The sequence below is a fragment of the Ammospiza nelsoni genome, chromosome 2, assembly GCF_027579445.1.
Source record: "Ammospiza nelsoni isolate bAmmNel1 chromosome 2, bAmmNel1.pri, whole genome shotgun sequence".
In the NCBI taxonomy this organism is placed as follows: domain Eukaryota; kingdom Metazoa; phylum Chordata; class Aves; order Passeriformes; family Passerellidae; genus Ammospiza; species Ammospiza nelsoni.
The window spans coordinates 24961693-24979137 of NC_080634.1; the positions used below are offsets into that span (position 1 = coordinate 24961693).

The window sequence follows — 17445 nt, forward strand, 5'->3', positions numbered from 1 at the left end:
TTTGCCTTACTGTATGTAAGAGTCTGGCACTTTAGTGACTGGTTTGGACTTTTGCTATTTGTTGTAGCTCTTATCTTACGCAGCTGTGCAAGGGAACATTTTGTTATCAGCAATGGTCTCACGTCTGAGGTGGCACAGGGCCCAGACATCCCTGCTCTACTGGGCAGGCTGGAAAACCACTGGAATGGGGTTAATTTCCATCACAGCTGCCCAAAGGGTGTTGTGGCTTAGATTTGTCACTAGGGCAGTCACAACACAGGGGTGTTTTAGGGGCACTGAACAGAGTCTGCACGATATCAAGGCCTTTGCTTTTTACCTCTCTGCTCAGGCTGGGGAAGGACAAGGGGCTGGAGAGGAAATGCAAGCAGGACATCTGACCCCAGCTAACAAAAGTACTGTTCATTAGTAAGCAGAAGCAGAATCTTCAACTTGTAAAATTGATGCAGATGGACTGAGTCATGCTCCTGCAATCAGTTTTACAGTTATGTAACTTTACACAGAATTAGACGTTTGTGTGTTTATATGTATATATAAAGAACTAATTACTTATTTAGAACATTAAAGATCACTGTCTTCTAAAAAAACAATTTCATAGTTATCACATAAAAACTTGGTCCTGCTGAAGTTAGCAAGCATTTATCAACTGTCTTCCAAGGTAAAACCTCATTCCAAAGTTTACATGTCTTTCTTTCTTTTTTTTTTTTTTAGTGAATATGGCTTGTGTTAGAATTTCATGGTGGTGTCAAACAAAAATAAACTAAGCACAATTACAAAATACTAAGAAACCAACCTTTAAAGATGGAGGAATTACTCACACTGTTTCACCATTTGAAATTAATTCTAATTGGCACTGAAAATTTTACTTTCCTGTTGCATACTTTCACTGTTACTAGAACTACTACTGTAGAGGCAAATATACAAAACAAAATTTTGATCCTTTCATGCAACAATATCAGCTTTATTTTCCAGTGGAAAATTACAACAGTTTGTGACATAGTAAAAAAAGAAAAAACCAGAAGAAAATATTTGTTTAGTTTTTTACACATTTTTCATTCCTGTTCTATACCTTCTCTTTAAAATGCATGCTTTGTATGAGAAAGAAATGAAAAGCTACTGAAATAAAACTGGCTAACACCATTCAAGGTTCAAAGACAAATTACTTTAAAAATCCAGCCTGCTGAATGGTACCTAGTGTGATTAGTGAAGTGCTGCAAATAAACAATTTACAGGATAGAAGTCCAGAACACTACTGAAAGCTTTGTTAAAATTCTGCTGGAATAATGAGTTTATGGACTGTGTATCTATTTTCAGATGTGTTATCCTGGGAAATATCCATGTAAAATCTATGCACACGAGTATTTCCATTTATGAAAATGCTGATAAATGGTAAGAGAAGATGAAGCTGTTTCTGTTACCCAGTTTCATCTAATCCTCCTCTGCCACCCCCAGGATGTACTGCCACTGAACAGCTGCAGTTCTCAAACCTTTCCTCATCAAGGGAGCTCCCTGTCCCAACAGTCTAAAAGTGTATATGGGACTAAGCATCAGGAGTTCTGAATTCTCGTTTTGGTTCTCCCATTGCTGTTCCATCACCTGTCAGGTTAAATCACTTCTCTTCTTGTTTCTGGGATGGAAAGGCACTGCTGACTCCCTTTTCTCTTTCCAGGGCACTGAAGATGAATTCTGTGAAATCCACACCATTCAGGTGTGCTGGGTATGCAAGAACCAAACCAACAATGCTAGCACACATTCTCTGAGAAGGGGCTGGACATACCTTAATGCTGAGACATGTCCTGTCTTTGCCACAGTGCAGGCAAAAGACATGTGGAGGAGAGGCCACCCCTACAATCATTTCTCACCAAGGTACTGCTGGAATGCAGCTCCACATCTCCAGATCAGCACTGGTTTTCCCTCTAAGCCTTATGTATGGAGAACATCCACCTACTATAGCTTTCTATTCCTCGTCTGTGCTGCAAAAGCATTTCAAAATGGAGATAGCCAGGGCTCGGGATCAAGGCCAGAGTCTCCATTCCTAGGGGTTTAGGACTTAAAATTAAGTAAAAAGACAGAGTACTGGTTATAATGAAGAAGTGATAATACTAATCAGAAGGGACTACTATTTCTTCCAGAGAAAAGAAGCTGAAAAGAGATTTTCTCAGAGAAAATAAGCTGTTTTCTAAAGTGTGTATTTGTAGGAATGAAACACATGCCAGAGAAATCTCTCAATCCTGCTGGTAAAACATTATGTTCCTTTGACAAAGCACATATCCAAACTACTAAGTGTGACAGTTTTAAGGGTTTCTAGACAAACAGGTTGTTCTGCATGGTGACTGCTGGCAGGTTAAGAGCTCCCAGACTCATGAGTCGTTTTTGCAGCCAGACCTCCACCAAAATCACAGCCATAGAGTTCTACCCGAAGGGCAATCCCACGGTACCATGTTTTTGGAACAATGCGGATGAACCTGGACAGGATGGGGGGGTTAAAAAAATTCTTGACGTGCTCATTGCTGTTTGCATTACCCAGGAAAACCTGCAAATACACAAACACAATTAGTAAAAAGGTGGCATTTGAAAAAACCCCTGCATTTTCTCTTTACAACAGTTCCCAGCCGTTGTATTAGTCACACCCAGGGTAGATGGATTGGCTCATTTCTGGTTTTAAACAAGACCACAACAAGTCTCTTCCTAATGTGCTGGGTTAAAAGTAGTTCAGGCCAGCAATAGCTGAGTCTGAATGGATTAAACACCCTCTGTTTCCATCTCCACCAGAAAATTTGCCATTCTAATTTCTAATTGACTAAACCCACAAACTCCCCTTATTTCACCCCTGCTAATTGCCTTTGTGGATTAGGTTGGTGTAAAGTAATAGAGGAAAAAAATACAAAGTACTGTGTCTGCTCTGTGGGTACCTGAAGTTCCCCAGCTCTGCTATAGCGATACTGCTTACTAACATTAATTTCACTTAAAAAATCAGGGCAGAAATAAAAAAAAATAAAAGAGGCCCTGGGGAATCCATTACTCACTCAAATTAAATGTCCTTGTGCATTCAAACTAAATGTTCTCCTTTACAAACAGTGTCAGCTTATTTTATCACAATATTGGCTGCATTCTCTGTAGATACAGTGTTCATTCCTTTTATTACAATTAATCATGATCACTAAAATCAGATGGATACTGTGACATTATCTGTAGTAACCCCAGCTCCCTAGCACTTTACAGCCCAGTGAGAATATCAATTTGGCTTGGCATTCTGCCTTTGAGCCTTGACTGTGTCCAGCACCTAAAACCAAACAATTCAATTCACTTCAAAACAACAAAACAATTCAATTGCCTGGGCTGACAGTGATACCTTTGGCATTGAGCTTGAACCCTCTGTGTAGGGTTTCCACTCGAAGCCTTCATTGCTGTACAGAAGAACATAGGTTTTCACAAAGTTTTCAGCTGACATGGATGTGACCCCCTGTGTAGCAATAGCAGTGATCTTCTTAACTGTGAGGAGGTCAATTTGCAGCCACTGTTGGTTGTCGTTAAACTACAATTGAGATGAAAGTTTGTGAATTAGCAAATATGTAAATGTCTGTATTTGCTTAAGTGAAAATCATGTTTACAGGTAGTTAAAACTGTATCAAAATGCATCAAAACTGTATCAAAGAAGAATAAAGCTGAGGGAAGTCACGAGCATTCTTCGTGACCTATATAATTAACTTCATTACTACAGGTAGTATGTTTGGAGTCTGAAGATTTACGCTTTAATTTCCAATACATAATGAAATATAACAGAGATTTACCTCCAGTGTTAAAACCTAATACTTAATACTAATACCAAATGCTTATACAAAAGAGCAGCTTTGATCAAATCTCAAGGTGCTTTGTGAAGAAATGCAGCTCCATTTCAAAGACACAGAAGCTCACACGACTTGCTGAAGGTCACTCACCCCCAGATCCACTAGGCTGCACTGCCTATAAGCCAACCCAGAATGGGTTTCCTAAACCCCTTTGAAACAAATATTCAAATTGCACTAATCTCCTGAAATTAAACAGGTTATTCCCACAGACTGCAGACTGTGGCCCAGAGGAGAGCATCCGTCTCTCAAAATATTTCACTGCTGTTGCCAGAGGCTCAACAAATTTCTGCTGAAGAGTTGAGTGGTGCTCTTCCCAAAGGATGGTTGTGAAGTGACCAGTCACACTCAGCACTGGACAGAGCATGCAGGAAGCACCATAACCACACAGGCAGCACCAGTTTATTAACCAGCTGCCCTTGCCTTCACTGTTGTTCTCTTGTTACCTTGGCTCGCCAGGCATTCATCTTTCCATTCTGATTGAGACGAGCAAGTGAAGCATCCCATGTGCTAAACCAGGATGTCTTTGCAGATGAGGCTGTTATCTGGGTATTCTTGATCTCTCCACTTTCCATTCCAAGTGGCAAAGAGCAGCCTGTTGAGAGGAGCACTGTGTCATCTCCAGTACACTCAACTGGCCACAGCAAAAGCAACAATGTTGGAATGGAGAAGACCCACAGTTTAAGCTTCATTTTAAGTATTAGGTAAAACATTTGCCAGAATGGAAGCAGTTGACCAATTCTTACCATCTACTTCACAGCCCAGAAGCTCCATGCGAAGAGTAGGCCTGTTGTAGACCTCAGTGGGGTAGAGTCTGATGTACCTAGCAATAACAGGGGGATCAATGATGTTCTCTTTTATGTCATAGGCATTGGAATTACCATCAAAAATCTGTTCAAAAGAAAAAAAAAAATCACACATACTTAATTTAAAGCAAACACAAATTTGGAGGCTGTAAGCCTGCTCTGTTACAACTGTAATCTTTTTTATGCCCTTAGCCCCATCCACAGTGATAGCACACCCTATGTTGCAGGGCCACTTGAAATATCTCATGGTCCCATCTTAGCATATTTGGAAGTGTCTGAGGGCCTCAGTTTAAATCAGCAACCTTTTTTTTTATGTAAGTCTATAAAAATGCATGATCAAAGAGGTAAAGACAACAGGTTTTCAATCTGGGAGTTTTATCACAGAAACCTCAGTGTAAATTGAAGGGAGCTGTAATAGGTAGGGCTGGAGCAGGTGGGTGTAAGATGAACCTCTTTCAGCACACAACCACACAGGCCTTCTACAGGCAAATCAGTTCAACATTCAGCTGCTGGGACAGATCAAAGGAAGGGAAGAGAAGCAGAATCTAATCCCAAATGAGGTAAAGGCCTGATTTTTAGTTCAGCTTCCTGCTTTCTTCAAAAAAGCTGCCATGGGCTTAGGAAATAATAGTAGGGAGAGATGCCCGTGAGAAAACCAGATTCCACACAGTCAAGGTCACAAGGCCAGCCCAGGTAGTGTTTCACCTTACTACTTGTCTTCTAGTCAGAACTTCATTAGTTTGGTAAAAGCCCTATGGAGATTCCAGGTGTACCTATCAAGGCTCCAAAGGCCATAATTTTTCCACTCTTTCTTAACATTAAATAAGACTCACTGTATCCCTCAGTGACACTGCCTAGGTTGTTGCAAGCCCCATGGCACAGACAGACCTTTCCTGTTGGCGAGCTGTCTCCTTTGAAGGTGTTCCATGTCCGTTTGTCTTTGCTGTAAACAAGAAAATACTTCTGGATGTACAAGGACTTAAAAAACTGCTTGGCTCCCTGTGTCTGTATCCCAGTGAGCAAAACTTGTCTTCGAAAGTCCACCTAGGAACAGCAAAGAGTGTTTATAAAGTCAATAATATACAGCAAAAGCCATATAATTCTTTGGCATTTTAATATGCACACCACTAACCTTCTCTAAAGGAATAATAGATACCAGAATATCTATCAGAGATCTATCAAATGAATGCTTTCTTATTTAATTTCTGTTTTTGTGTGTGCATTTAATTTCAGAGGCCATCACAAAGGCACCTCAAAAATATCTGTGTGTCTGTGGTAGATACAATTCCGCCCCCCACCCCATTTTACAGATAGGTCAAGGAGCACAGAGAAATTAAAGGCTCACACTTTTAGAAGCTACTTCTAATTTTAGATACCTAGGCTGCAGAAAGGCATATGACATTCTGAAGTGCTGAAAAGCCACCATTCCTGCTGATACCATATCTAAGCACTTAGCACATAAAAACAAATCTGGAAGGTGTGCCTGTCAGCAGTGAAACTCATTCTCTGGGATGTGCTCTCCACACCTCTGCATGCTTCACTGCAGTAATCTCAGCTTCCCACCACCACAGCCCGCTGTTAAATTCTTTCTCTTCCCAATGATATTTCCAGTTTTACATCAGATCTCCCAACCTTCTCCCCGTACTCCACTTTCACTAACTTGCCAGTATGTCAAATGTTTGCAAGTCAAACACAACAGCCACCTGCTGAACTTGAGTCTCTCTTGTCTTCCAACGAATTTTAATGAGATTTATAAGAAAGCAGCTGTTCTCCCCAAATTTGGGTGCAAACTGGCTGTGTAGGGCAAAAGTCACTGGGATGGCAGAAAAAACACAGATGTGAGGTGATTGAATGATATAGAGCTTGAAGTCATAATTATAAGCTTAGTTTCCCTAAGTGAAGACAACTGAGCTCTGTCAAGTGGGACAGCAGCATACAAACTAAGCAAAAAACTATCTGAACGAAGGCTTGAGGATATTACATGTTAAACGATCACTTAAACACAAACAAAATATGTACTATTACACAGACAAAGGAAAAATAAAGTAGCAGAAAGAATTACTCCATTTACCTACAAAATGGTTACAATCTAAATCGTGAGGGTAACTGTCCAGTCAATGAGCCTCAACAGCAGCAGAGAATGAGTTACCCCAGGGAAGAAGAACATTTAATGGCATCAACAATCTTGCCATATCTTTCAGTCTTCTCCAACAGCCTTCTCAGTGACCGGAGCAGCTTGACCTTCTTAAATAAACTACAGGAAAATCATGACTCAGTGATGTTGTACTTTACCTGGATCCAAGGCAGTTCTTCCTCCATTGTAGTACTCCAAGCATTGTATGTTCCATAATTATTTAATCGGGCTAACTTAGGTTCCCAATAGTCTAGATGGAAAATACGAATAAAGCAAGAATTTTAAGAGGCATTGAAAAAACAAACTGAGGCTGTTAATAACTTTGAGTGCGCCATTTCCCACCCCTACCCAAAGGATAAGAGAAAAAAAGAGAAAAAAATACAAACAAGAGATCTAAAACCATAATCTAGGCTAATTTGGACACGGTCAGCATCTGTACCCTGCAAAGCTTTAAAATTGGCAAAATGACTAAAATAGTAACCTTTTATGTAATATACTGTCTGTTAATTTGGAACCAGGGTCTAGAGTTTGCTAAACAAGTTTTGGCCCCCAGCAGGATCAGACACAAAATGTGCTCTACATTCATGGGAGAGAGCTCCCCTCTGCATAACAAGGTTTTCAAGTTAAAAACTGGTATAGAATATATATTACAAAACAGCTTTCAAGCCTTCATAACACTCCATGAGGAAACAAAGAAAGAAAATCCACAAAAAATTGGGTTTTACAAAATAAGTAACTTATTTTTTATTTTAAGGGAAAGGATGCTGTACGCCTTGATTTGACACTGTGTAAAATGCTAAGAAAAGTCTCTAAGTAATGATTCCACTTTTGTACCACAGATAAACTTCACAAATTAAGGACTCTGTAATTGCTCTAGATGCCAGGGTTCCCAAGTCGTTCATAACAGATATATTTTGTCCTTTCGTATCTCATACCACACTCAAATCTCAAAAGCTTTTTGAATGCTTGGTGTTATTTTCAAGCAGGGAATCCAAGGAACAAAAAGAATGCTGGGTTTGTTCCTGATCACCCAGCAGGCCACAGACATAGCACTCCCTGACTTTCAATCTTGTGACACTGATAGCAGACCTGTGATACTTCAAATACAATAATGATGGTTACCTAACAGGACTCCCTGTCTCTTGCAGCACTGCTTGCAGCACTGGAGAGACTTTTAGCCTGAGAGCTGATTGCTGCTGAACTGATCTTGAAAGACCATCAAAGAAGCCAAAAGAAGACAGAACTGCAACACTTTGCTGAGGGTGATCAGGGACCATTTCAGGGATAAACTTACCTATGTGATGTGAAGCATCAATCTGTGAATCGAGTATAACCCCACTTGCCAGGCCCATTGGAATCCTGCACTCTGAGGGGAGCACAGTAAGTTTGTTGTTAAAGAAAATGAGGACTATTCCAATATATATTCTGGTGAAATGTGAGACAGCATCACTCAGGACAATAGTGTAATTCTAGTTCACTATTAATTATAATAATTGTTATTATTACCTAGTAATTCCATAACATCACTCTTTTCCCAGAGAAGTCTAAATTAATCTTTGCAATTTCTCTCAACAGATTAATCTACTCGTCACTATAGGGAAACCTCAAATTCAAGGCTAGCATGCTAGAGGAATTAAGGTAGTGTGCTAAATAATTAAAAGCTAGCGTTGCTGGAAGCTAAAAATTTTTATTCTATAACAAATTTACAGTAACCACTCCACCTTGTCCTTGAATGTGGATAATTTCCTACAATTTTTGTAGAACAATCTCCCAAATTTATTTTTAGTGATCCTGAAAGGGTAGAGAAGACTTCATAGCTTGACTTTCCCAGCCAAAAACCACTGTAGTTCATACCTTTCTCTATAACCAAATAGGATGTCTGCATGCCTGCTTGCTGGTATTCCCCCACTTCAGTGTCTAAAAGCCACCAGCCAGGTCTCTGTGGTTTCATTTCAATTGTTCTAAATGAGCCTTGAAAAAAGGAAATGAAATGTATCAGAAACATTTGCATTACAAGGCTGACGTCAGTGAGGCTGAATTTTAAACCAAAGACCTTCCTATGACCTAATCCAGAAAATTTAAATACACATTGCAATGAGGGCAGTAACTTCCACCATCTCAGTGATTTTTCTTCTTAGCAAGCTAGTTCTGGCTGGAGACTGAGATTGGAATCAAGTAGCCAGATCAAAACCCAACCTTTGCTGATGGTGCAAAGTACAAAACTTTGGTTGCCTGAACATAACATATCTGCACATTAACTACAGTGCTGAACAGTGTAGTGAACAGTGTTTATTACATAATGCATGGATGTTAAGTCTGTGATGCTGGTTATGATTCTTACTCCTGCTGTGCCAGTGTGTTGTTCCAATAATGAGAAGGATGTAAAGAAGCCAATAGTAGAAGCAGGAATATTAGAAGTATGGGCCCCCCCCCTCACTTTCTTCATGCCCTAGGAGTGCCAAGGATTGAGCAGGAAGTAGGTATGGTTTCAGTTGCTTGATACCCTTTTTAGAAAGCACAGGACATGTTCTCATTGCTTTTCTTATACTCCTAGTTGCTGCAGACAATTCTTCAGGTAATTCCAGCTAATTCTGATTCTCATTTAAACAAAAATATGTAGATTTCCCAATTAAAAGGACTACTTTAAAAATAAGGAAATAAAATATTGAATAAACTACCCCTAATGTTCACTAAAACTCCTAGTATTCCAAGCCAGTCCCATTATTTTGATCTCCTTGTTGTCTTTTTTTTTTTCCCTTGAATTCTTGTAGCTGGCAACACAGGCTTCATAAGTGCTGTTATTGCACACTGGTACTGCTGACACTGATGGGGCAAAGGACTTCATCCTGCAGTCTAATGAAAACTTACAGCCTATTTCTCCCTGGAGAGAGAGTAAGAATTCTCCTAGGGCTCACATTTCTTCTTTCTGCTCTGTATCACTTACCCAGACATTAAACCCCCAAACTCTCACCATATGGAGACCTTTAAACCGATATGATAATGACAGACTTCAGAGGTCACCCCTTTGAACTTACTCTGCTCTGATGTTTACCTGGGAGGAGAGTGTATGTACCAAGCTGATGCTCTGGCTCTCCTTGTTCTATGAAAGTCTGTCCATGAAAATGAACAACATGAATGTCTTTTGGGCCACCCATATTCAGCAAGTGCCATCGGACTGTTTCACCTTCATACATCCTCAAGCCTTGCAAATTGTAGGTAATCCCATTAATGGCTGAAAAAAAAAAGATTGTTAGTCGGGAAAACTGCTCACAAAACCGGTCTCAAAGTGCTAGAAAGTAATTACTGAAATTAGCAACATATTTAATGAAGCAATGCACTTGGGGAAAACATAGTTTTTTCCAATTTAAAGTGCAACACACTTTATGGTGTAAATCAATTCAGAAAATCCAGGGACTTCACCAGAATATTTGAGCACAGTTTGGTAGCCACACATGGCAGCCAGGAGAACAAAAATATTTAAATGTAAGATGGGAATATCAGGCCCAAAAGAAAGGACAGCTATCCAAAACTCTTTCTGAAGCTCCCACTTCCAAAGGCACAACTGAAATACCTCTATATCCACAGAGGGGTGTATGGAGGGCTGTTATACAGCTGATTCAAATTCCTCAACAGAACTACCTGATAGGTCAAATTATTAAAATATTTTAAAACTTCTTGCAAGAAGTTGTCAGAGTACTACCTTCTTATTGCAAAGAAGACTTCTTTGTTTCTTTTTTACTTTTAATAGGGGGGAATATATATGCAAATACAAGAGAGAAGTTTTCTTTTGAAAGTTTCAGTCTAATATATTCTTTCTTCATTTTAATAGCAAATTTCCCATCACTGATAATTTTTACATGTAAAACCATGACTACTATGGGTACAATGGATAACAAAAAAAATTCACATAACTGATGTGGGGGATTTATGCATTTTAAAAAGGACCATGAGCTGAGATACTTCCTCTGACATCTTTCCCTCTACCACAGTAAACTGCATATACAGCAAAATGAAATAGGTACCATAGAATTTGTGGCATTGCTGCATTTCTTGTGTCTTCTCATTACAAGGCTTTCCAGAATGTTTGTCAAAGTACCAGCTTTTCTCTTCATCAAAGACCATAAAAAGCAAGAAAAAGTCTCGTGTATATGTCCTGCTACTATTTGATTTGCTGAAGGCTCCTTTTTCACAGATCAGTATTGGCCCAATCAAACCAGACTGAATGTCTTTCTCCTAGAAGGTAATAAACTCATATTAGAGGTAAAAGTGGATTTCCCAAAAGATGTAAAAAAAACCCCAGAGCATTCTGCAGGAATGCATCAGCCCCTAAAAATCTAAAGTAGGTCCCAGAATTACTGCTCCCTTCTATCTTTATTCTTCCCTGCTCAGTCTTACCAGAGCTGCCCACTTCAAGTTCTTCCATACTTTATGTCCTGCTTTAACTGAGTGCAAGGCATTAAATGTCAGGTGGGAACATCCGAGCCCAAAAGAAAGGACAGCTATCAAAAAACATGTTCTGCAGCTTGCACTTCTACAGCCATGCATCATTCCAAAAAGTATTCAATACCCAGCTGAACATTGGCTCTGGACAAACTACTCGAGCCGACTCTGCTTGAGCTGCAGTGGTGGACTGGATGATCTCTGGTGATGCCTCCCAACACAAGTGTTTCTATGATTCTGTGATCAACCCCAGCAACACCACCCCTTCTATTTCCATTCCCTTACCAGGTTTAAATCAGAGTAGTAGACCCAGGACCGACAAGCTGCTCCTGACTGCACAGGGCCCGATCGCTGGTTTGCGTACCATACATATATGTAGCTGTTATTTGGCTGAACTTCATCTTCCTTAAACCAAGCAGTGGATTCATCATCATAAACGCTTCCCTCAGAGGACTTTTCATAGAGGACTCCATGGGCATGGAGGGAATATGGTCTGGATGCCAGATTCTTAAAATGAACCTAAAAAATCAAAAATAAATTCTGTTCAGCAAACCAAGGCCTAAACCGAAGTCCCCCCACATTACATTCCCATGACCTCAAACCAGGTCAAACCATCTTTTGCATAAAGATTACAGGCTATGTTGTACATGGAAAAGCCAGCAGATAGAGCTTTTGATCTCCATGCATCTCCATGCAGAGTCTCCACTTTTGATACAGGTAGTTTTCTGAAAAATCACGAGTCTAACTCCCCTGTCTTCCACCAATCGAGGCTCCCAGGACATGGACTGAAGCCCCTCATACCTGGAGCTGCTTAGTTACTGCCAGCAGGGAAATGGGGAGATTCTACCTTTTATGCTTTGTTGCAGTTGTTGCAATCCAGTAACTCTAGACCTCTGTATGTACCATTCTTGCTGAAATCAGTGCTTCCCACTTCTCCCAGAGAAACACCAGGACAGGGGGACTACATAGTTACCTCCCATTAGAGAATATCACTCCCAAGCTATAACAGCTTTTTCTTCTCTTACTCATGATTTAAACATGGCTTGGTGAATTCCTGTTGCACACCACTCCTACTGAAATAAGCAGAAAGCACTGAGATCTATCCTCCCTATTTAAGTCCATCCCTCTGTGTTGGAAGACTGGATGAAGAAGGATGAGAGAAGGGAAATTAGGAAGCAGTGTGCTTCCTAATGCAAATATACCACAGTGTATCCAGGGATATGGTTCCTCTTCATCCTTGTTGACAGCTCTAACAAAATCCTGCACATTTACACAGCAAAACTTTTTAGAGGAAATGATATATTTTCCCAAAAAGTATATATTAATCTTGAACACATATGTACTAATTTTTAAGTTTAGACAACTAATTTTTCATTAACACTAAACCTAAATCTTATTTTACAGTAGACAAATGAGCCAGTATTTAATGCTGGGAAACAAAGAAAAACAGAATTTAATTTGCTGTGGACAGGAGTGAAAAAAGATGTGTTTCAAAGAAACACATCACAGAGCTTACAAGTTCACAGTGCAATTTCTAGCTTTGAAAACTGTTTCCCCTCCATCATCTTTTAAAAATGTGTGGTATTTTTAGATCCATTCTGTCATATTCCAAGACCACTGTAAGAATCTTATCCTGCACACACAATCAAAACATTGACCTACTAGGATAACATCGTCCACTTCAGCCCGAATTACTGGTCCCAAGATGCCAAGATGTTCTGTATACTCATCTTCATCCTGAAGAGTCGAAAAGGTACTGTCTGTGTAGCTCTGGAAAATCACCTTACGTCTGCTGCCATCTTTACAGCTTTTGTCATTCCTCATTGCACTGAAAGGAAAACCCCAATTAAAATCCCTTGGATTCTGAGGGAATCAGAAATACTAGCTTTGATGAAACCTGGGAACTCATACAGCAGAAACATTTTAGAATTCTGTGAATATAAAGAATAAACACTCAAATGGCTTCAAACTGTGTCTGGGAAGGTTTAGATTGGATATTAGCAAAAATTTTTTTACCAGAAGGGTTGCCCAGGGAAGTGGTTGAGTCTTGGTCCCTGGAAGTGTTTAGAAGATATGTGGATGTGGTTCTTAGGGACATAGTTTAGTGGTTTAGGGACCTGGCAGTGCTCTTAATGGCAATCTGGCAATGGATTAAAGGTTGGACTCAGTGGTCTTAAAGGTGTTTTCCAACCTTCTGTGAATCTACAAAATGAGCTTCAGATGATTCTGAAAATCATGGCTTGCAATGTTTAAGCAATTCAAGTTCTACAGTTGGAAAAGAGATCCCTCAACCATTTGGTAAACTATCCCTGAAAAACTCCAACAAGTCTCTCAAAACCCATCTGAGCTCTGTTTTCCTTTTTTTCTTATTCTTAATAATCTGAATTGGAGCTTGGCTGAGTGTAGTGAGGCTATCACCTACACAGCACTGTCTCTCAGGTATTTTAATCTGATAATACCTGTATTTTGCATCACAGAACTGGTATGGTAAAATAAGCTTTTACAGCTTCAAACTGTTGTTCAGATCTTAAACAGAAGTGCTGAAATGCTATTATAATTACCTACAAATCTTGCTTTATTATCAATTCTGCAAAACCTAGGAATTTAACATAAGTTACATAGGAGAAATGTTGGGGTTTAGCTTTTCAACACACTGAGAGGATATGCCATGGGCTCTCTTAAATTCACTGCAACTATTCAGCTCACACCAGTTGAGGACAAACACTTCTGGAGAGACCTATATAGAGGTCTAAGCATTGATTTTTCAAGTGCCCAAAGAAACTGTCTTGTTTCTGCTATTTTTGCAAGTGCCATTTATATGTACTGAGATGAGGCAGGAGTAAACCTGGAGAATACTGAAAAAGTTTTATTTTTATTCCCATCAAATGAAATGGAAATTCAGTTTGAGAAAGAATCTATGTTTGGAGATTCACTTTGCATAATGAAAATATTCTTGCTCCTGTTTTGGCTGCTTTTGATAAAAATCCAAAGTTGGGCTGGTTTTGGTTCAGCTTTTTGATGAAAAGTGACAAAGAATTCTATGCCTTTTTGGGTAAGCACTGATCCTAACCTGTATCAGTTAAGAGAGTGAATTTTTAGTATAGTGTTTCTCTCATATTCTCACATATTCTTTGCTGTGGCACAGTAGCCAGTCTTGCCTGTCAAAATTTAAGAAAATCCCTCAGCATTAGGATTTGTGATCCAGTCACCTTCTGATTTCTCTAAACAGCAGGAGCAACAACAATACTTTATGCAGCTTTGTTTTTACACTTAATATAAAGCAGTCACCAGTGTGGTTAAACACCTTACAGCTTTCATGCACTTTTTAATACTTCAGCCTTTGTGAAGCTGGAAAGAGCTGTTATCCCATTTTCCAAGAGAGAACTGAGACACCAGAACCATTTCCTGCTAGTGCTAGAAACTGATTTAATTTGCCGATAAGCACATCCCATTCTAAATTCCATCAGTTAGTCCATTAAATTCCTGGAAATATTATGCACAAGGAGGTCTCTGTCCTGCGTACATGTACCAAGAACTGAAGCACAAAGTAAAACATTCAAGTACAACAAAACAAGCTGCTAGATTCCCTCTTGACCTCTCACAGTCAGTTTTATAACTGATGTATTACAGACTGTTACTAGTGAGTCTACAAAAGGGGGTTAAAAAAAAAAAAAAGAGTTCTTAGCTGTGTTGTGCTTGATTATATAATCTCACTCTGACATTTCTAAGGGGTGTGAGTCTCTTGTGGAAAATTCTTATAGTTTGTGCCATTGAAATGTCAGAAATCAGATGGCACATTACAGATGCTTTTAAGTTTATCAGCATGTGAATCAACATTCTGCAAGGAGATTTCAGGATGGTGTGCCAAGTGAAAGCAAAGGATTTAGGCAAACCTTTTCTTATATCCTGCATAGTTCCAGCAGACCTCTTCAGCTGCGATGTAATATCTCCTCTTATTGCCTCTGCTGCGCAGGTAGTGCTCAGCAATGTCATCAGGGTTGCGCTGCCTGCTGATGTTCACCTTGGGGTCTGTCATGTAGGGGTCATCAAAGCTTACATAATGGTACTCGTATTCGCCCCCCGAGCTCTCGTCGCTGTAGGATTCTCCCATCACATACTCGTAGTCTCCGTCTGCTCGGGGCAGCCCGATGGTGATGGAGGGCCTGAACTGCCGCGGGGTGAGGGTTTCACCCAGTGACTCTCCGAGCCTGGCTCTGCTCACACCCACACTCTGGCTGACCTCACTGGCTGCCTTGGTGGCATCTGTGCAGCACGGCGCTGCTGTGTGGTTGGTCCCACCCGGAAGCGCACGGCCAAACCCTACCACGGAATTGCTGGGCTTTTTGGGGTTTCTACTCCTTGGGCTCAGCAAGTAGGTAATTTTTGCATCTTCCTTCTTTCTCCTTCGGATCTTGATGAAGGTTCCAGATGAAGTCAAGGTATTGTTGTTTCCCTCCTTTCCTTTCTGAGTCGGGTGAATGTGGCTCACTTTCTGGTTTTCCTCCATTAGATGTGAGAGCCCTTGATCCTTCTTCATATCTTCCTTATTTATGGATGCTGTACCATTTCTGCCATGATGATTTAACTTACCACCAGCAGATTTATCTAAGCTTGCCTCTAATCCTGGATTCATCTTTGCAGACACCAAATTCCATTCCTTACTAGTCATTTTAGATGAATATTTCCCAGCCCCAGGCAATGATGCTTCTAGTAAGTTCTTCACTACAGCAGGGCTGGAATTAGGGCTTGTATTGTCTAATGTATATTCTAAAGAAAAAACATTGGCTGGTTTATCTTTGGATATCCTGGGTTCAGAAAGGCTGGATGCATTAGACCCTCCTCCTACTATGAGGTCCAAATCCAGTGTCAAGTTAACTGTGTGCATGGCATTTTCCATCTTCTTTCCCTCCTCTTTCAGATCATCATATTCATTTTGCAGTTTGCCAGTTCCCACCATGGCTTCATTGGATGTGTTCTCTGTATGATGCACAAAATGAGGTGCATCAGTCTTGTCAGAAAATGAGACATTTTTATTTCGGACATGATTTAGAAGGGCATTCATCTTTTGGACAGAGTAAAACTTAATGGCCAGTGAGTTTCGCCTTTTCCTTTTCTTGTTAGTAGTATAATTTCCTCTTCCCGTGCTTTGCTCTTGATATTTTTCTGGAAAAGGTTTACTGTCATTTCCACCAGCTGGAAGCTCTTCTGCAACATTCACTGGGCCTCCCCCATTGCTCAGCAAGTGTTCACCTGCAGACACGTTACTGTGAGCTATTTCATAGTTGCTTTGATTTCTATTCTCAAATACCAAGTCAGCTTCTCCATCACTTGTGGTAGCTAAAAATAAATCCTCTTCTGCTGTGATTGATGTGTGATTTGACTGGAATGTTTCAGCCTTGACTGGGGGAAGAGGAGTGATATGAGTTTCAAAGAACTTAGAGTTGTTTGTTGTTCCACTACTATTTATAGCTGTCCGACCTGAGCCAGCTGCTACCTCAGAACTCATGGCATCAATGTCTTCGTACTGCTCCCAGGCCAGTGCTGTAAGATTCTGTTTTTCTTCATCACCTGCTGCCTTTCTTGAGCCTCGGATGGAGTAAACAGAAGCCAGATAATCCTGATAATCCAATTCCTCCTTGTTTTCCTCCTTTTCTTGCACAACTTGCTCAGCTGTGGTGGGAACAGCCTTTCTTTCAGTCTTGGTGGGACTTAAAGCCACAAAATCCAATGTTTCATCTTCCTCATAGTCACACTTTGCATCCCTGAATCTCAGCCTCATGCCATAACTCATTTCTGGGGTGCCCCAGGATGCCAAAAGCCAAGTACCTGCAATTGAAATAAAAGTGTTATGAGACTGGACATTGTCTGTCATGTAAGTGGCCAAGGCAAATAGTTTGTTTTGCTTCTACAGCACCTGCTATAGCAGACTGCTAATCTTTATCTGGGATATTTATGAGCTGCAATGAAAAATAATTATTAAATATAGACAAATTAGGGCACATATAAATACATCTAGGAGATGGAACTCTTTTCCATAGATTAAGCTGTAATTAGAACCCGATCAAAAAATAACCCATGAAAGAGATAGATATGAAAAAGAAAGAAACAAATTAAAGGATCCTATGTTTAGATCTGGATCTAAGAGTGAGACCTCTCAAGATAAAGTTTCAATTTTATCCTGTCCTTACTGGTACATGCACTGCTACATAGATAGAAAATTCTG

General features: G+C 40.1%; 1 protein-coding gene across 1 annotated transcript in view; it reads right to left on the bottom strand.

Moving 5' to 3' along the window:
- Window positions 1-928: 928 nt before the first annotated feature.
- F5 (coagulation factor V) overlaps window positions 929-17445 on the bottom strand; it is a 33855-nt gene continuing 17338 nt past the window's right edge. Inside the window, exons 13-25 of the mRNA XM_059493378.1 lie at window positions 15116-17048; window positions 12885-13050; window positions 11508-11741; window positions 10805-11015; window positions 9835-10014; window positions 8637-8753; window positions 8077-8148; window positions 6941-7032; window positions 5537-5692; window positions 4589-4733; window positions 4289-4437; window positions 3350-3532; window positions 929-2530 (exon numbers count right to left, since the gene is read on the bottom strand). Of these exons, the coding sequence (XP_059349361.1) occupies window positions 2342-2530; window positions 3350-3532; window positions 4289-4437; window positions 4589-4733; window positions 5537-5692; window positions 6941-7032; window positions 8077-8148; window positions 8637-8753; window positions 9835-10014; window positions 10805-11015; window positions 11508-11741; window positions 12885-13050; window positions 15116-17048 (3827 nt within the window). The 3' untranslated portion in view covers window positions 929-2341. The remainder of the gene's footprint in view (window positions 2531-3349; window positions 3533-4288; window positions 4438-4588; window positions 4734-5536; window positions 5693-6940; window positions 7033-8076; window positions 8149-8636; window positions 8754-9834; window positions 10015-10804; window positions 11016-11507; window positions 11742-12884; window positions 13051-15115; window positions 17049-17445) is intronic.